This window comes from Scardinius erythrophthalmus, assembly GCF_964197995.2.
Source record: "Scardinius erythrophthalmus genome assembly, chromosome: 13".
Lineage (NCBI taxonomy): Eukaryota > Metazoa > Chordata > Actinopteri > Cypriniformes > Leuciscidae > Scardinius > Scardinius erythrophthalmus.
This window is the reverse complement of record NC_138233.1, coordinates 33,621,946-33,643,644: the sequence shown is the minus strand read 5'-3', so window position 1 is coordinate 33,643,644 and position 21,699 is coordinate 33,621,946. Positions and strand designations below refer to the sequence as shown.

At 38.2% G+C, this 21,699-nt stretch overlaps 1 protein-coding gene across 4 annotated transcripts in view; it reads right to left on the bottom strand.

Annotated features, from left to right (window-relative positions):
- The window catches only part of arhgef9b (Cdc42 guanine nucleotide exchange factor (GEF) 9b), a 204,930-nt gene that overhangs the window by 68,272 nt on the left and 114,959 nt on the right, over positions 1–21,699 (bottom strand). For all 4 annotated transcript variants that reach the window (XM_081383248.1, XM_081383247.1, XM_081383249.1 and 1 more), the window contains exons 3-4: positions 18,453–18,591; positions 17,174–17,280 (exon numbers count right to left, since the gene is read on the bottom strand). In XM_081383248.1, coding sequence (XP_081239374.1) covers positions 17,174–17,280; positions 18,453–18,591 — 246 coding nt within the window. The remainder of the gene's footprint in view (positions 1–17,173; positions 17,281–18,452; positions 18,592–21,699) is intronic.

The following is a 21,699-nucleotide window of genomic DNA, read 5'->3' as shown; positions in this document are numbered from 1 at the left end:
AAAAAAACACTGGATGGATTTTTATCATTTTATGGTGGTTGTGTACAGGCACTGCCAACACACATTTCAGTACAATCAACTTGTAAAAGTGCATGTACCATTATATGACCCCTTTAAATAATCTTAGTAAAGAGTCAACAAAAATAAACAATGGGTATGTGCCCGAAGCCAATACAAATCAATATTCAGAAAGGCATGAATAATGACTTCAAAACAAATTCCAACGAATGTAAAGTGAACTAGATAAAAAAAAGTTGGTCAAGTCAAACTTTAATGTTGCCATGAGAAAGTTTGAATTAGTTTGAAAAGCTTGAAGATTTGAATAATTGAAGTAGTTTTCACATGGCTACATTCATACAGTCAGTCAGTAGCTGATCCACATTCAGGTGCCTGATTTGTTTATTTGAATAAAGAAGGAAATAAACACTAGGTGTAATAGAAATGAACAGACTCACGAGGCGGTGTTGATGAATCCATTTGCGGGGTTTAATACGTTAGACACAGCAGAACAAAGCCAAAACGTAAGGCAGGTAACGTGGTCAAAAACAAGGCACAAGGTCAAACACAATGAAACACGGCAAAACAGTAATCCAATAAACGTGATCCAAAAACAGACAGAGAAGTCATACACAAAAGGCAATGGTCAGACAATGAAAATGCTCTGTAATGGCAGTAAACTGGCAAAACTTCGCAATGAACAATGCAAACAACCTGGCTTATATTAAGGACAGACAAGAAGTGAGGCATGAAGAAGAGTATGAGTTATAATTCTGAAGATGACTCCCTCCGGTAGCTGGATGAATGAGAGGCCTTAACAGTTACAGAATCCCTCTGCCTAGGAACACCTCTTGGTGTTCTACATAACCGTCCCCTTGGTCTGGGTGCAGGGCGGTTTGGGTGTACTTAGTGGAATCCCTGGATCAATTAAGGATTTAAAATATCCTGTGTGGCCAACCATGACAGGCCATATCCTTCCCAGTCCACTGGGTGTTGCATTTGGCCCCCTACTCTCCTAGAGTCCATGATCTCTCTCACCAAATAGGCTGGTGCTCCGTTGATCTCCATTGGTGGTGGAGGTTCAGTTTCCGTGGTTGCGGGACCAGACGCAGAGTGGACCAGCTTTAACATAGATACATGAAAGGAAGGGGAAATGCAATAGTTAGCAGGAAGCTCTAACCTGTAGGTCACTGGATTAATTTGTCGGATAATATGGAATAGACCTACATACCTTGGCCTGAGCTTCCTGCTGAGTAGCTGCAACTGTAGATCCCAAGTCGATAGCCACACCCTCTGGCCGGGTTGGTAGTTGAGTTGGGGATATGTCCCCATAATTGAATATAAATGAAGCTTGACATGAGCACTGTCCCACACCCAGTCACTCCTTATGATCCAGTCATCCACCACTGGCACTTAAGATGGTTCACCAGACGAAGGGAACATGGGAGGTTGGTATCCTAGAATGCACTGGAAGGGGGTTAGGCCTGTGGAGGAGTGGGTGAAATAATCTTGTGCATACTCAGCCCATGGGAGGAAGTCACTCCATCTCTTTTGTTCAGTGCTACAATATGACCTCAGGTATCGTCCCAGTTCTTGGTTCAACCTTTCGACCTGTCCATTTGCTTGGGGGTGATAACCAGAGGTTAGACTGACATTGATATCAAGTTGTTTGTAGAAAGCTCACCAAACCCAACAGGTAAACTGTGATCCCCGATCTGAGACAATATCTTCTGGAATACCATGAATTCTGAAGACATGATTAAATAGGGCATGATCGGTTTCCATAGCTGTGGGTAGACCTTTGAAAGGGATTAGATGACATGATTTTTGAGAATCTGTCAATGATTACCAGAATTGTAGTGTAGCAGTTGGGAAGATCTGTAACAATGTCCACTGCCAGGTGAGACCAAGGCCACTGAGGAATGGGTAATGGCTCTAGAAGGCCAGCTGGAAGTTCTCAGGGGGTTTTGGACGGTGCACACAGAAGCCACCAGAATGAGTTACGTACCAGACTGACAGTTCATTGAATACCAGGGTCCACTGCTAAGAGAAGAATGGACCCATTTAATGATTCCTTGCCTGAGAGATCTAAGAACATACTGCTTGGTAGGAGGGCATTCAGGGAAGGTGGTTCAGTTTGTTGTTCTCATTGTACCTCCTCCATGATATCCCAACGTATAGGTGCTATAATAACTGAAGGGGGTAAGATGGGACCCTGATTAGTGGGGTTGTCAAGAGGGTCATACCCTCTGGAGAGAGCGTCCGCCTTGTCATTTTTGCTTCCTGGGTGGTCATTAACTGTAAAACGAAATTGTGTGAAAAATAGCGACCATCTGGCTTGTCGGGGGTTTAGACGTTTTGCATTCTATCAGGATTCTTGTGATCAGTGATGACTTGGAATGGGTGAGTAGATCTCTCCAGCCAGTGCCTCCACTCCTGCAGGGCATCCTTGATGGAAAACAGCTCCTTATTGCCTACGTCATAGTTTCTTCCTGCAGGGGATAGCTTCCTGGAGAAAAATGCACAGGGGTACATTTTACCTGGACTGCCATGTCATTGGGAGAGGACTGCTCCGATACCACAGTCTTTTTCACAGTCTGATACCACAGTACTTCTACAATAAAGGGGAGATTGGGATCAGGGTGTTTGAGGATTGGGGCTGTGGTGAAACTCGTCTGTAAAGAGCTAAAGGCAGCTCGAGCAGATTCGGTCCATTGTAATCTTCTAGGTTTTCCTTTGAGGAGTGATGTGAGTGGAGTGGCGATGGTACTGTAGTTGTGGATAAATCTTCTGTAGCAGTTTGCAAATCCTAGAAATCTTTTTAACTCCTTCACTGTGGTAGGACAGGGCTCTCAGTGACTGCTTGAACCTTAGTTGAATCTCCACCCCCTGATGGCTGATGTTGTAACCGAGGAAGGTTGTGTTGAGAACATGAAATTCACACTTCTCTGCCTTGAAGTACAGGTGATTTCCCAGTAACCGTCACAATACAGTGGTGAGGAAGGCAGTTTTCCATCTGTCCCCCTCTCATATTCAAATGAGCTTATATGCACTACACATGTCTAGTTTAGTGAAAATCTTAGCTTCTTGTAATTGCTCAAGAGCTGTGGGGACCAGGGGAAGATGGTACTTGTGACAGTATTAAGGCCTCGATAGTCGATATATGGGCAAAGGCCACCATCCCTTTTCCCTACGAAGAAAAAACCTGACGCCGCTGGGGATGTAGATGGATGGATAAGTGCAGTACTGTCAGACAATGTACTGATGTTGCAGTATTGGGTAAAAGGTCAATGGCACAGTCCCAGGGACGTTGAGGTGGTAATTGTGTGGCCTTGGTTTTGCTGAATACTTCCATGAACTCAGAGTATTCTGGGGGTATTTGGGTCTGCTCCTGGGTTATAGGGCTGTCTATACTGGTGGTTAAACAGGGAAGCTGGACGTTAGATGGGTTTGACAGTGGGTTTGACAGTAAGGTGACCATTGTGCAAGTTCTTTGTGATTCCAGGAAATCTGAGGGTCATGGGCTGCTAACCATGGATGTCCCAGAATGATGGGGTTTTTGGCTGAAGAAATTACATACAGAGAAACAACCTTAGTGTGGAATAAACCAGCTTGAATTTTGTTCTCTCCCAGCAGACTTGTTTGTGTAGGTGAGGTAAAGGGGGAAAAGCAAGCAGTGGTTGGACCAAAGCACTATAAGGCAAGGGCGGGGGGGTTCAAAATGTTTCTAAACTTAAAAGTTTTTGTTTTTTTGCATTTGTCTTGTTTTACTACTTCGACAGTTCTTTTAAGTATATATCATTATATTATTTACAATACACAGCATGGATTTTAAAGGTACAATATGTACAAATTTTGTAATAAAATATCCAAAAATCACTTGCACAGTGTAATATATTTTCTGCAGTTGTGCACTTACAATATCCCAAAAGTTCCCAAAGATTTTTAATCTCAGAGAAATTCCAATTTTAAATAATGGCTCGTCCCTGGTCATTGTCGCCTGTCAATGACGTAATATCTGTGTTATCCCTGGTTTCCGCTCGTTCTGCCATAGTAGTGATGGGAAGTCCTACACATCATACATTTTTTGTATTTGTTATTAAATAAACTTACATTTCACCAAATGTAAGCTATTCCTGAAAATAATGTTTTAGTATAATAATAATTGTTTAGTTTTACAATCCATTCATTGTGTTTCCAATCTTTAAAATAATACAGTGAAAATACAGTAATTATGTGATAAAAATGTTTCCAATATGTTTTATTTTGTTCAACTTTTTGAAGTTCAACTAAATACTTAAGAAACATGCATTTTGTCCCACTGAAGAAATTGCACGCATGCAGCTCATCGGTTCTCATTATGTCAAACGTGTCCGAAAGAAAATGTCCTCGGTTCTGTACTGGTGATTGAGAACCGCTGTACCTGTACGTTCGGTAGTACATGCATGCTCAGTATCAGCTGCTTGTGCTCATCACTTCTCTCAGCACAACATGTCTCAGTTCAGTGAACTGTTGGATTTACTGGCGTAAACTATACTCCGGGATATTAGTTTATTTAGAGTCAGAGGGACTGTCAGGCATGTCCGAAAGTGAGTAGTTGTGGATCAGCGCTGACGCAAGACGCGAACCGTTTCGAACTATTCGATTTAATGTACTGGTTCGACCGGTTCACTATAAAGAACCGGTTAAAAAGAATGTTTCGTTCACGAACCGGCCATCACTATGCCATAGTAACCATGGCCACAGACGTCAACAAATGTGTTACATCTAGTGGCACACTTACGCTGTTGTTGTTTCGTTCAAGCAGACTTTGGGACAAAAGGAGAACTAAACCAAGGATCAATATCAGCGTGGAGTTTTCGAGATGCTGAGAGCTTCGCGTCCACGACTAATTTCGACTTGACAGAGACGCCACTCCTGCATGCACTTTATTAGACAGGTGAGCAAATGTACATAAAATTAATCAATGTTATATACTGTAGCTCAACATGATGAAATGTTAGAATATGATCTGTATGTCATTCTAATGTTGATCTAGCTTACTGCTAGTCTCATACAGCCAACAAACTAACACATAGAGTAACATTATGGGCCCTATTTTAACGATCTGAAACGCAAGTATCAGACGCGAACCGCAAGTAACTTTGTGGGCAGATCTCGGGCGCTGTTGCTATTATACCAGCGGAATAAATTACTCTTGTGCCTGACGCAAATCTAATATGGGTTGGTCTGAAGTAGCTACATTACTCATAGGTGTGGTTTGGGCGTAACGTGAAATAAACTAATCAGAGCGTCTCACATTCCCTTTAAAAGTAGGCATTCTTGTTCCATGGCGGATTGCTATTATAACGGCAGATTTGCCAGGCGGACGCCAGGAGTGGTTCACAGCCGAGGAGACCAACATTCTCGTCAGGGCCGTAAAAGATAGATAAGTGACATTGTATGGGGATGGGAGAAACCCACCCAAATTAGCTTTGGTTAAACAGGCGTATAAAAATTTGGGTAAATGTGTAAGCTAGATTTATGCCTATATTTTCACATCTTCATGGACACCACAATGATTTCCCTTGTGTGGTAATATTTTTCCTTGTAATTAGGCCTATGTGTGGTTTGCAAAAAAGGGAACTGCTGCCTGCGTCTGTGTAGATGAGAGAAGCAAAGTGTATGCGTGTTGTGCACGCGCTACATTATGCATGCACCCTTAAAATAGCATCTGAATAATGCACCACTTACTTTAGACTAGGTTTTTCCTGGTCTGTGGCAGAATTGTTTTCTGAAACTGCAAAATAGCACCAGGAAACGTTTGTGCCGGAACACACCTCCTCTTTTCGCTGCACCGCCCCCGGGAGCGCAAGTTCATTCCCTAATTTACCGACGTGCGTCTGTGGAGGGAAAAGTCCGCTGTGCATTGGGTGCAAAATAGGAATGATACATGCGTCGGATACAAATTCAGTTGCGCTGGGTGCAAGATAGGGCCCTATAACTTTCAACACACTCAAGTGCAGTTTAGTGTTATAGTGTAGACCTGAAGGAAGGAGCTAAGCTAATAGGGTAGATTCCATCGCCAGTCATGGGCGGGGCCTGTTCAAATGTGACGTGACATTGGAGCACATTCCTGATTGGCTCACATTGAGACACTGTTTCAGATTTGTCGGGGAAATAAGAGTTGCTGGATTTTTACCACTATAGGGTGGTTGTGTACATGCACTGTGGACAAATAAATATGTTCAAAAACAACATAAAAGTGATTTTTGCATAATAGGTCATCTTTAAAAACCCAGATAATGCACTTAACCAAACAAACAAAAAAAAAAATTAAGTGTGGAATGTTGGACACTTCATGCACCCAACTGTTACAGCTTTGTACATAGTGAGTAATTACATAGTTTATAAGTGCATAGTGCCTCATTTGTGACACAACTACTGACTAGTTTAGTGAATTGCCGTAGACCTACTTGCTTAGTGAATCAAACTACTGATGCAGTCTTTAAAGGGCACCTATTATGCCCCTTTTCACAAGATGTAAAATAAGTCTCTGATGTCCCCAGTGTGTATGTGAAGCTCAAAATACCCAACAGATAATTTTGTATACAAAAACAATGGGGGCTATACAAAAGTATCTTTGATTGTGTAAGCGTGAATGCTACCATCTCAGGTATATAGCCAATTACCTCTGTTTAGTGACCGAAGCTGGCAAGTTTGTGATTGTGAGAACCGCATTAAAAAGAAGGCGTGAGGACCTCAAAGCGACATAGATTCCCAATATGAACGAGTAAAATATAAGTAAAGAGTTGAAAAGAATAAATCAAATGTGCTGCTAAGATAATATATAAATGACCATTAACCAATTGGCATTCTAACCTAAATTCGAGGTCGCGATAAAATGGAGTCAGATAAGTTTAATTGGAACTAAATTACTTTGCCACGCGGAAAAGACAGTAACGCGCAGAGACCTTCACCCGTTCTATCGGATACCACCATTGGACTGATTTAGACGGCTTACAAAACAAAAGAACTAAATACAAAACTAGAAAGTAAACAAAAGGTAAATGAAACAGTGTGGTAACCACAAACACCACATGCATGGTCATGAGTGAACAGAGTGAACTGAAGGTCTTAAATGCACAAGATAATGAACTCAATGAAATCAATCAAACAATGAATTACTACGACAACCAAATGAAAACAGAAGGAAAACACACAAAATACTTGTGTTACAAATACACATTTTTCACTCAAGCTCAGGGACCAACTGAATTGATTGATGCTGATGTGACGGAGTCACAAAAAAACAAAGCCAAAGATTTTGCACAGTTGACCGAATCACTGATCCGAGACCGCATTGTGTGTGGCGTAAACAATTACCAAATTAGAGCTCAACTTTTAAGAGAACCGGATCTTGCTCTAAACAAACTTGTGGATATCTGCAGAGCGAGTGAAGTCACAAAAAGCCAAATTAAAGCACTCCAAGAGGAAACTGAAGTGACTGTGAACAAAATTATTAAGATAAAGCTAACTATGGCGAGTTCACACTGCACAATTTTCAAAATAGTCGGGTCACTGTTCTTTTCACACCGCATGACTTTCTGGTGTGTGCACACTGCACGATGGATCAGCGACAGGAGGTTTCACTCTGCATGACTTTACAAAAGAAAGAATCGCCAACAACTTCTGTCTGGTCCACAAACTACGTTTCACAACCAAACACATGCGTGATAAGGAAATAACGCAAGATCACACGTGCGTGAGACCGGAGCTCTCGCACGAGACTGAAATTGTTATTAAAAATGATAGCATGCAAAAAGATTGCGATCCAAATTGTCTGTGCGCTGATTTGCAGTGAAAAGGAAAACAGATTGTGCAGGAGGAAATGGTTGGGGAGACGAGGGGAGCAAGGATTGTGTGTTCTGCAAAGAGAGTTGGGGGTAAATAAATAATTTTGCAATGTGCTGCTGTTGCTGCTGGTCAAGCAAATGTTTGTGCTTTTTTTCTGTTTGATATAATTGTAAATATATCTATTAAAATACTGATACTGATATTCTGGTCTATAACTCCTCCCCAAACATCCTGCTGCCCTGTATCTTGCTCTGTCATTGGCTATCGGTCAAGCAAATGTTTGAGCTTTTTTTCTGTTTGATATAATTGTAAATCGAGCAGAGTTTCATGTTGTGTTGAGCCTTCTTAGTGTTTTAAAAATAGCGATTTTTGATGCTATCATAGTAGTGCCCCAAGCACTCCCATTCAAAAGGCAATTTGACTGAAAACGAAAATACGGTCAAAATTAAAAGTAGCGTTTCCATTCTAATTATGCTTTTAAACGAAAGTTTGCCTACAGTAAGAGACAATGGTAACTTTAGACACATTAGCACATTCAGAAAGGCAATTTGCAAACACACATTATAAAGTGCAGTACTTATGTGTCCTGGATATGAAGTTGAATCACGAAGAGTTGCTATTGATCCATCCACTTTGCAGATGTTGTTTATGCTCAAACAGCAACATTACACATTAACTAAAGTTAAAAAAGTTAAATCATAATCAAGGACCCTTTTAAGTGCAAAAAGAGAGCAAGAGGTGTATTGTTTTGACATGGCATGGGAAAACAAATTGAAGATGTGGTGTCAAAGTGTGCTGTGTGCAATATTCTCAAAAGGAACAATACCAAAGAACATCTTGTCAGTCATGACTTAACAGACAGAGCTTGGGCAAAGGTAGGAGTTGACCTCTTTCACTTCAACTAAGCAGACTACCTGCTATGTGTGGACTACTTCTTGAAATTTCCTGAAATTGCAAAGTTGACAGACAACAAGCCAGCATATAATAACGGTACTGAAGTCAATATTTGCAAGACATGGGATTCCAGATGAAGTTGTTTCAGATAACAGACTGCAGTTTGTGAGTGCTCAATTCAGCAACTTCAGAGATAACTGGAAGTTCAAACACTCAACTTCAAGTCTAAGATATCCTCAGTCTATCGGTCAAAGTGAAAGAGCTGTTCAAACCATCATAAACCTACTCAAGAAGGTGCAAGAAAGTCAAGGAGATCCATACATTGCTCTTCTTGAGTACAGGAATACGCCACTAGGAGTGAAGTTATCTCCTGCACAGCTTCTTATGGGCTGTAGATTGAAAGACAGACTACCAACAGCGAGTAAACTGCTACAGCCGCAACTGCACAAATATGTTCAGAAAAGCCTAGGACAGGCAGTTGAAGCAAAAGTCCTACTATAATCGTGGGGCAAGAAACCTGCCTACTCTGAGTGAAGGAGAAAGGGTGAGACTGAGAGCTGAGGATCGTTGGCAGCCAGCTGTGAAAAGCCAAGGTCATACCTGGTTCAAACACAGCATTTAAAGTGGCAGACGACAGTGCACGCTTAAAATACATAGATCGTTATAATACCTTAGTGTGGATGCTAGTTATCATTATAGTTATCTCTATAGTTATTGTACTTGGTGTGAACGGGCCATAAGTCATGTAGGCATACATTTTGAGTAGTCTGGCTGAGGAAACAACAATAGACAGGATAAAATGTTGACGAACAGGAAAACAATGATACTTCCTGTCTGAGAGCTTGTGCGTAATAGCAAATGCTTTTCAGTTCTTTTCGAATCAACTTGGAGGCGGACCTCACCAATAAATATGCAACAACACCATTGATCTATAGTAAAAGATACTACCAAGGAAATAGAGACCATGATAAAAGAAGCTGAATATCTTAAATATCATAGGAAATGAGTTCTCAGTTATGTTGCATTAAGTATACTTGTCTCAAATGTTTCTCATAAAATTTCTTAGGAGAAATAAAAATAGACACAATAAATAATTTTTTGACGCACAGTAAGAGAATGGAGCTATAAAAGGCTATGTGAACAATATCTCAGATAATTTGCCCTTGATGAATTTGATGACAGGTTTGAGGTCATATTGAGCTCAGTAAGCATCAGCCCTATTCGCCTCATTTTTTCGAACACAGAAGTAAATATGGGTCCAATTTCCTTTTTTTTATGCGGCACTTCCGTTTGCAGTAGCAGATGAATACAACAAAGAACTAAAGCCCCGCCTCACCCAGTTCGGGTACCGAACCTGGTTGAAACACTCATGCATCTAGCTGGCAGAGTGCCAAAACTTCGCCGGCGCCTTCAGCACCGCCCTAAACACGGTCAGGCCAATGCTGGACTAATAATATATCTATGGAGGTATTTTGTCATGTCAAATGTATTAATAATGCCATCAGAATGTAACCAAAGCACAGGATAGCAATAAGTAGATGGCTATAAATAATTGTAAATCATACAAAATAAATGCCATGATCACTAGATTTTATAGGTGTTACTATAATGCTTTTGTTAATGGTGATCAGCAACCAAATATTGATAATGTGAAGTTACTGCCTTTTGCCTTGGCATGACTTCTCACTTTTTGCTGACAATACAAAGGCAGAGTACAGTAACTTACAAATAGTGGTCAAAAGTCAAGTTTGAGCTCAAGATTTATTTATGTATATAATTTTCATTTCTAAAACATCTATTTGCCAGATAAGGTCTTGTGTTCACGAAATCAAAAGAACAAACATACGGTCGCTTCGGTGGTTTCTTCAAATTTAAAGCTTTTAACCACAGGTGAAGGGATTCCTCATTCTTCGGCGGGGGGTAACGTTAAAGGTTGTAAGGCACCTCGCAATTCGCTCTGTGCACAAAATGGCGACCGTTGAATTTCGAACTTGAGTGTGTGGGCCAGTACTTCCGGTGAAAACTTCCGGTGATCTGACAGCCAGAGCGGGAGGCAGGGAGGCAGCGAGAGCGAGAGACAACAGCGACCTAGGTCCATTACCACAGCGATGTTTTTCACATTGAGTGTTTTTAGGATTCAAGAGAGGTGACTTGCCTTTCAGAGGGTGACAGCCTCAGCACTTCATCGCTGTGTGCCGTTATGTACCATGTCGTCACGTTATAACAGAGAAGTCAGCTTTCATGCATTCCCCGTTGACGCTGCGGAACGGGCATGAGTGGATACAGAAGATCCGGAGGGATGACTTCAACCCGACCAAATGTTTAAATGCATATCATTTTCAGTGTATTTCACCTGTGCGTTTCTATGCTTTCTATTACTGCATTTATTTTGTGCAAGTGAGATGAGTAAAGACCATCTGTTTAATAAATCATTATCTGTCTGGTGTTTATATGCAGCACATACAGTATTTTACTACAGCAGTTTTACTATACTCATACAGCACTATGAGTAAAATATACACAAACTTACCCATATTAAATTGTTTGTCGTACCATACAGTTAAAAATGTAAAATATGTGATAATAATATTGATCGTGCAATTGATGCAAGTAAAAACAGTACTTTTGAAGTGTCAAAAAGTCATTCGGTAAAACCGATATAGTAAATATTTAAATGGAATAATATTGCTTTTAATAACTAAAGGAACTACAATAATACAAATACAAGGCTCTTTTTTTACATTTCCCCTTTTCTCCTTTCCCTGTGCAATGTTTTACTTGAATATGTTGGAGTGTTTAGAGTATAGTCCAATAAATGATTACATTATGAGATCAGTGATAATTTGTTTTAATTTCTTCTGTGGTACACACTATATACTATCTCAATGTCAAATCCGTTTTTAACTTTCAAATCAGTGGTTAAACCGAATGACTTTTTTGGTGACATTTTTTCCATCTTGTAAAAAATGACAAAAAACAGTGTTAATTGATTGTACAAACCACAAAATCTTAAACTAAAAAAACTAAGTAAACTAAAAAATGGTTTCAAATATAGTTATATCTCCATTCTATTTTTTTTTTACACTTTTAAAAACCTTATTCGTCAATGACCCAATAGAGTTATAACTACGATTAGAGTTGTTTGCATAAAATGCACCGTGAACATTCACATATTTGCCCTGTGATAGGCTCTCTACAATTTATCTCCATATACTATTTTCTCAATTCTGCGCATATATTTTTACTTGCATCAATTGCTCGATTTATATTATTATCACATATTTTACATTTTTAACTGTAGGTACCACAAAACGTTTTATGGGTAAGTTTGTGTATATTTTACACGTAGTAAAATACTGTATGTGCTGCATATAAACACCAGACAGATAATGATTTATTAAACAGATGGTCTTTACTCATCTCACTTGCACAAAATAAATGCAGTAATAGAAAGCATAGAAACGCACAGGTGAAATACACTGAAAATGATATGCATTTAAACATTTGGTCGGGTTGAAGTCATCCCTCCGGATCTTCTGTATCCACTCATGCCCGTTCCGCAGCGTCAACGGGGAATGCATGAAAGCTGACTTCTCTGTTATAACGTGACGACATGGTACATAACGGCACACAGCGATGAAGTGCTGAGGCTGTCACCCTCTGAAAGGCAAGTCACCTCTCTTGAATCCTAAAAACACTCAATGTGAAAAACATCGCTGTGGTAATGGACCTAGGTCGCTGTTGTCTCTCGCTCTCGCTGCCTCCCTGCCTCCCGCTCTGGCTGTCAGATCACCGGAAGTTTTCACCGGAAGTACTGGCCCACACACTCAAGTTCGAAACGTCAACGGTCGCCATTTTGTGCACGGAGCGAATTACATTCAGCTCTCGTACGCGTTCGATGATAAAACACTCCTGCTCCAAGTAAATCTTTCTTTTGTACCAGTTAGTACAGGGGTCGGCAACCCGCGGCTCTAGAGCCGCATGCGGCTCTTAAGCGCCGCCCTAGTGGCTCCCTGGAGCTTTTTTAAAAAATATGAAAATGGAAAAAATATTTCTTGTTTTAATATAATTTCGGTAGGAGGAAAAACATGACAAACATTCTTAACCCTTTCGCACGTACGATCACATCGGTCGGTGTGATTAGAACGGTCAGTGCATGACGTGATCAACTGCTAAATTCAAATGTGCTCTCGCGCGTTGGCTGGCGCTGAGCCAGAGACAGGCGCGCTCGGCTCAGAGCTGTCATATATCACAACTTTTCAGTGTTTTCAACCACATAATGTTTATTTTAGGTTTCAGACATATAAATACAAAAAAAAAATACATTTAGAGTTTGTAAAATACACACTGATGTTAAAGGAAGAGGCAATAATAATCCTTTTCCATTATAATTAGACACGTTTTATTCATATCAGATACACATTGTGTAAGTAACTTTAAAGTTTACTCTATTCTTCTTCCAGTTCACCAGCCACTTACTTTTATGTATTTCGGGAGAAGTGGATGAATTCACATGTTGTAAATCCAACAGATCCGATTCTCTGAACTGCGTCTGCGGCACAAACTAAGATGGCGGCGCCCATCGCGCATACAGCTCAACTAACGCGATCGTTATAAAGGTGTTTAAACAACAAAACACTTCCAATTGCATATATTTGACAATCGGAATATCAGATATTTCATGCCATATCTAACAAATTTGTGAATATTTTGAATAAAAAAGGAAAAATGACAAAAGCAGATCATCATTCATTCAGCTCTGTTGCTGCTGCGGTGTGTCACGTGACACGCAATGACGCGTCACCATGGAAACCATAAAGTGACACATTCTAAATAACGGTCGCCTTGAAAAACTCACGGGTCAGTCAGAACATTTTAAACTTACGTGTGAAAGGGTTAAAGTTTTTCAACGTTGTAAACATAATACACGAATAAATAAATCGAAACATAATACATTAAAATTATAATGGAAGTTAAACTTAAAGCACGATCGTACAGCAGAGTAGTCACGTGGTGCGTCATTCTCTCCAGGATGCGCTGCAGGGAAAATAAACATAATCATGAACGCTCACTATGTATTTGTAGCCTACTTATCATTTTGATACTAGGGGGCTAATAACGCTAATATAGACACTTGCAGCATGTGTTGCCTTCATTATAAGGCTTATAAGGCTTTTAATTTTTTGCGGCTCCATACAGATTTTTTTTTTTTTTTTTTTTTTTTGTCCAATATGGCTCTTTCAACATTTTGGGTTGCCGACCCCTGAGTTAGTATGACAACCTCTAACTGCACAAACAATCCCGGTCTTCCTCGAAGCCATAATGATGAGTTAGTTGTTACGAAGACTTTTGATTAACCGCTACGGTGAAAAGTGAGTGACCGGAAGTGCCTGACTGGAAGTCTCGCACAAAAAAACGTCAACTGGCTGTGTTCGTATTTCCGTTAAAAATAAGGTGAATAAAGCAACCAAGAAAACCTTTCTGTTCCTATAAACACTGTTATAAGCAAGCAACTGTAGCACTAGTGGACAACAAACTGTCTGTTAAACACAGTAGAAATGACCGATCATGTCCCACACTGTTTAACGCCTGATGAGTAATTCATGCAGCCTTGAAACAAGGAGCACGATTCTCCTCTTTAACAACCCATCATCATTACTGCATGAATAAATACATTCTTCAACAACAGCAGGTCAAGGAGTAATTCCAAGGCCACAAACGGAACGTCAAACCTTTGCCGTTTAAAGTCTGCGAGTGTGAGATCTTGTAAACATAATCTGTGATAATTGGACTGCAATTACAATTGAACATGAATTATGCATATTTTCATCATTTTGAAAGCCAATTGTGATACATTATGCACCTGCCATTGCAATTAAGTCACCATTAACTGCTGGTCTGTAACAAACATTTTAATCACATCATTGCCTTGACAATTTTCTAAATTGTAAACCTGGTCTAGTCAGTTTCTGAAGCTTCTAAACTTAAGTAAAGACAAATAAACACAAACTAATGCGAAACAATTAAACAACAAAAACAATCAATCAAATTAATCAAATTAGTCTCTAATAAAAAAAGACTAAACAAGCTATCATGTATCAAAAAATTACCAAACAGTACTCTTTCCACTATTCATTTTAATTTTTTTTTTTACATAAATTGCAGTATGAGAGAAAGTGAAGAACCAAATATTATATGAGAAGTGCAAAAAAGGAGTATAGAATATGAATGTGCAGTGGAATGGCTTTTACCAGACTGATGAGGAAAGAGGCCACTCGACACCATAGTTAATCTCTGATTCCCAGCATGCATGCTTTGTTTGAATTGATGACTCATGTCTTTAAATAAAACCTTTACATAATGCAATCGAGGGAACAATTTTAATAGTGACCCCAAATTAGCTGTGAGGCTGAGATTTCACTCCCCAAATTACAGCAATCCTTTGCGAGCATAAGCTTAAGATGACATGAGCTCATCACTAAACTAGAACTCAAAGTAGCTTCATCAGCAGTTTATTTAGAAGTTGAGTGCTTCACGCATGTACACATCAACTCCTAAAAATGTGCAGGAAGAAAGCTCAACTCATTTACTCTGTATGATGCTATTTACCACTCCGATGCCTTCAGACATATAATAAAATATATGAAGAGTAGAGATACATCCAGGCCCATTTAACCAGACTAAGGAGCTTTTTAAAGATTGCAGGCATGACAAAAAGTGTTATGGGATATCATCACAATAAAACCCCTGACAACAACTATTAAATTAAATATTACATCATAGATATGACATATTGACGAATGATTGACAGATATGACATATTTAAATAGATATGATAGATTTTTCTAAATGTTATTTTATGAATAATAATCGAAATTATACAAGCAGTGTTTTCGAGCTGCTACATTGTAACTGACCTACCTGTAACTCTGAAGACCTCGATTAGCTTTCTCAGGTGTCTTTGATTGGGGTTGAAGCTAGACTCTGCAGTGCATTGCCCCTCCAGGACCGGATTTGAGGAACCCTGACCTACAGTATCAAAACGTTGTCTACTCTTGCAATCCGAAGGTTATGTACATACCTGATGTCATTGCAACACAGTGGAAAAAGAAACCATAACCATGCCAACTGGCCTGGATCAGCAGGAAACAGCAAGATTTCCCAATGAAAACTGGTAACGCTTTAGAATAATTGTCCATCATTGAAGAGGTAATTAAGCGCTTGCAAGATTTGCTTTTAATATAATTTGGCTGTCTTTGTGAAAGGATTTTTTTTTTTTATTTTTTTTTTTATCAGTGCTGCATGACCAAAGAAAACAGAAAAAAGGGCTGTGGCGTTCTCTTTTGCTAAAAAGATAGGAACATATCCGTAATACACTGAGCTCAATCCATGAGTGGGAATACAAAACTGCAGCAGAGGTCTAATCTTTAGTTTTAACAGAAGACCTAGAGCTGCCAAAAGTAATAAAAAAAAACACGCGGCAGAAATAAATGGGAAGATCTTGGTGCAGGTACACACTGTGCATTTATATTTACTACTGACATTGTAACAATACAGAGATGGTTGAAAATCAGCGAAGTTACCCTTTCAGATGCAACTAGCAAGTAATGCAGGACAACTGAGTAGTGCTACAGTAACACTTCAGCTCCTACTAATAACTAATATGGAAACAAGAATAACTAATCATTAAGGAATATCAAATTTAGGACTGATATAGTTCCCTAATAGTTATTCAGTAGCTATTGAATGAAATTAGCCTCATAAAGAACTATTAACTACAGTATGACCAATTAGAAAGAATTACTAATTAACTACTAATCACAACATTAACGTCTGATATTTGAAGTCAAGTGTTAACTAGTTAGTGACTACTAGTGATCTTAACCAAAGTGAAAAATGTGTTTAAAGGTTCCAGGTCCAGATCGCTTATTGTCGAGTGACAAGGTAACACTTGAGAAATTAGGTGAGGCTTATTAAGAGTTTCACAAAGAATTATAGAACGGATTGTATCTGTTTATGTGTGAATAAAACCTTATATTTAATCTGTTCAATGTATAAAGAGACTGTGTCTCTTTCAGAAAACTTCTTTGATGAAACTGCTTAATTCATATTGATTACATTTACAATGGCTTTGTGAACTTTTTGAAGCTCCTAAGTTTTGGTTGCATGGAATTTCAATGGAGGGCCAGATATCTCTCTGGTGTGATTAAAAATATTGTCATTTGTGTTTTGAAGATGAACAAAAGTCTTATCGGTTTGGAATGACTTGAGGTTGAGTAAATGATGATGACGATTTCATTTTTGGGTGAACTATCCTTTTAAAAAAAGTAACTGAAGTGTTAATGTTGTACCACTCATTTGTCTTGTATCACTTTCTCACACAGAAACATTATTCCCAAAAACATAAAACAAACACCAGATGAAGAATAGAGGATGGATTACTCACCATGTTTACATGCAGTGGTCCAGATCCTGGTCTAAACAGCTTCCTTCTATTGGATCCTGTGCTGCTGTTCCTCGTACGGAGAATGCCTGACTTAGCCATCGATTTAACTGCAGAACAGATTGCTAGAATAAGTGCAAGTGCTCCATGTAAATTATGTTCAAATTCGTGCCACAAAATGAAACTCTAACCAGAACTACATGAGAAACTTGAGAGAATGAAACTGCTATGAAAGATGTCCTAACACTGACCTAAGAGAAGGGTGGTAGTCCTATTCAATTTTATGCTTTCATATTATTAAGAGTGCTCAGAGATCAGATTGTTTGGAGAATGTTCTGGCTACTGGTCATGTTTATTTTGCACTCCTTGTGTTATGCTTTTGTTTATATATACAGTACTGTACAAAAGGCTTAGGCAAGCTAGTATTTTCACCCAAAAAAAATTTTTTAAGACAGTTTTTTGTATTTTTTTGCTGTAGTGTGTCAGTAGTAAATATCAGTTTACATTTCCAAACATTCCTTTTCCCATTAATTGTTATAATCCAGTGAGACTTGTGTATGCACAAGGAGTCTGACAACAACCGGTATATGATCCACACTGAGATCTGATCTTACCATCATCAAGTCCATCTGTGATTACATGAAACGGAGAAAAAAACTGAGACAGACTAAATCCAGAAGAACTGAGGGAACGTCTTCAAGACGCTTGAAGAAACCTACCAGCAAATCTACCTGAAAAACAATGTGCAAGTGTCCCTGGACAAAAGCTGTTTTAAACACAAAGGGTGGTCACACCAAATATTGATCTGATTTAGAAATAACTTCATTCAATTGAAATAAAGGTTAATTAATAAATAAAATCTATCTATGACATAATTTTTTTAAGCTTCCTCACTTTACAGCATTTTTACACAAATGCCTGAAACGTTTCACTGTACTGTAGTTTGCAGGCAAGTTTCTTCATGCATCTTGAAGACGTTGTCGCAGTTCTTCTGGATTTAGTCTCAGTTTTTTTCTGTTTCTTCATGTAATCACAGACAAACTCGATGATGGTGAGTTCAGATCATACCAGCTGTTGTCAGACTCCTTCTGCATACAAAAATCTCACTGGATTATAACGATTCATGGCTTAAGGACTGTTTGGAAATGTAAACTGATATTTCCTACTGACACACCACAGCAGAAGATATAAGAAAACATTTTGGTTTTAACCATTTTGAAATTAATTCACTATTCATCTATTTCTGCTTATGTCTGTTTATGAGTTTTGACATGCACTGTACCTGGAGGAGTGAGCACATGTGTCAGGGCAATGGGCTCTAGTGCAGAGAGAGTGGTTGGCAGTGGCAGTGAGCGACACCGCTGAATCAGAGCTTTAAGTGGAGGATCTGCAGGCGACTGGCCAGGAGGGCGTGAGAGGGTCTGAAAATCACTGCATTAAGTCAGATAACCCTTAAAACAGCAACATATTACATTCCACTGCATCCAAAGTGTCTCATTTACCAACTGGCAAATCAAATATTTCGTGTCAAGTAGTGAGTGGGGTTAATCAGGAGAAGAAGAGTATCTGAAAACATCTAACTGAGAATACAGTCAACAGTAAATCGAAAATAGAAATACTTTTAGCTATTGTACACACAGGCAGAACAATAGCTAAAAGTTGTGGCCTATTCAACTCAAATCTGTTGAGTGTTTTGGTCTTTTTGAGTTTAGTCTGAACAGGAAAACATGAAATCCTATGTACTAGCCCTCTGCAGGGGGTTTGAAATCTGAAGTTATTTTCCCTAGTGCATTTTAGCCTGAAAAGTAAGATCATATTTGATGTGTTTTTCTCATCATTCCCCTACTGAAAAAAAATAATATATATACCAAAATGAATTTAAAATGCATTATTTCATACTAAGTATACTACAAATCAATTAACATATTTACTGACATACTGTATCGCTTGAGACTTACTGATATAAATATTATAACAGTACTTCTTTATTGCACAATGCACATTTCTTAATATTAAGCCTAAAATGTGTTTAATATCACAATTAGAAAGGCTAGTATGATATAATATCAGTCTTTAAATGCAAGATATTTAAAGTGTATCTAAAGTATGCTTGCAATAGTTCAATTTTAGCACAATCAAATATACTTAAGTGTATCTTTAGTTGGATCTCAGCACTATTTCTGGATAACTAAAGTACATTAAGTACAACATTAGTTGTTCCAATTTAGCAGACTTAAAGTATGCCAATTTAGTATACCAAAAGTACAATTGCAGGGTATTTACATAAATATGTAAATGTATTTGTAGTATACTTAGCATAAAATAAATGTATTTCAAATATATTTTAGAAAATTTATTTTTCAACAGGGTCATCATGCGAATGGTTGTTAAGATGTCAGATGTTCAATACATACAGTTATTAAATGCATGTCAGTTACCACACAGCATGTCATATGTTACCCAACAATTTGATGTTAGCAAACCAACTATGCTCTCCAAACATTCAGAGGGTGACATGTTCCTACCACTGACTGTTTTGTTTCTGGTCTATATCTCTGCCAAAAATAAATAAAAAATATAGAATATAGAATGTAATTTATTTAGAATAATTTATTTAGAATAAAAATATAGAATTTATATATATATATATATATATATATATATATATATATATATATATATATATATATATATATACACATAGTATATTGCTTGTATGTTTCGAAGACAGTAATAAACTTGTAATGTACTTGTAACACAAATAAAGTACACTTTAATATCACTAATCAAGCATGTAATTAGTCCCTACACAGGCATATACTTAAAATATACTAAGTATACTTGAAGTTGTTCCAATTTAGCACATAAAATGTACACACAATTTTATTACAACTAAAATAGCACACTTCAAGTTAACCAATCATTAACACACTTGAAGTATACTGAATTAGTCTGGCTGCAAGTATACTTAGCATAATTATTTTTTCACCAGGGTACTCCTACTCCTAACCATACTGAACCTGCTGATCAGTAAAGGTGTCTTAGAAGCTGCAGCCCATCCGATTAACATGAGGACAACACTTCTAGTTTGTAAAGTCCAGGGGTCAGAAAGTAAAAGTCCTGCCATACCTATGAACTCAGCCAGATGATAGTTGTCATCTCCTGGCTGAAAAACTGTGCTAATTAGCAAATCCAGGTGATTTGAACAAAATACTGAGGAGGACTTTTACTTTCTGAACCTGGACTTTACACCTCTGGTTTCAATTATATGCCTATTAAATTCACATTGGGCACTTTATTTCCTTTATTTTACTTTTATTTCTTCATTTAAAACAAACGCCTCTCTGGGCTTTAAAACAAACGCCTCTGCTCTGGGCTGATATAAGAAGAGTGAGTTTGGAGAAAGGAATATTCAAACTCGGGTAGGTTGGGTCAAAAGCTAAACCAACTGTCCTTACTCTCCACTCTCCACTCTCCCAGTTACTGACTTGTTTTTTTTTTTTTTTTTGTCATTTTGTCTTTTTCAACTAGACAGTGAAGGGTGGAGTTAATGTAAATAGACACTTCATTATGATTATATTTAATAATTAGAACTTAAAATAATAATTATAATGAATAGAGAGTCACAGTTTTACTTTTCATTGTGGGCAGTGTTTCCCAAGCCTGTTCCTGGAGGCACACCAATGTACACAAATGAACATTAGTCCTTTTGCTTTCCTGATTTTATCCCAGGAGGCCCATCCCATGGTAACTCCAGTTTAGATCCAGCTGCACTTCAGATGATGCCATTTTTTGATGGACAAAGTGCCAAATATTACCCTTAAATTGTAATCATTATAATCACAAGCTGTAATCATTGCCTTAATATCAAGTTCAGGTTTTGTTGACAAATCAGCAGAAATATAGCTTTTCAGGTCCAACCACATCTAATATTCCTGCTGTAAAACCATCACAATTTTCTCTTTTCAAATTGAAAAACAATCTATCAAAACATACATGGACCATACTGCCCTCATGAGAAAATACATCCACTGTTAAATTTGCATGCATGATGAACTTAGTCAAGTTTACTGTGACAACCAATGTTAATATGCTAGCAAAAGTGATTGCAGTCTGAAGAGAAAAATATATCTGATCTGTCAACTTATTATTTTAACAGTTAGTCTAAAAAGTTGGTAAATTTTGAGGGAAAAAAATTATCGAATTTCCCCTACAGTGTGACCAAAGGCAATGCAACACTCACTAGAACAAACTAGACCAAGGCTGGCGCTGCTGTATTTACAAAGGACTAGATGATTTCCATCTAGGTAAAGACAAAGGTCTTTTACATTAGTCAGTTACTAATTTAAAGTTACAGGTTACAACATATTAAATAATTTTTTTATTTTTTTATATCACTCTCTCTTGGACTACAAATATAAATTCTGCAAGATATTTTTTTTAAACTTAGATTAGGATTACAATTTAACACACTAAATCAAGGAGGGGAAACTCCGGTCCTGGAGGGCCACTGTCCTGTAGAGTTTAGC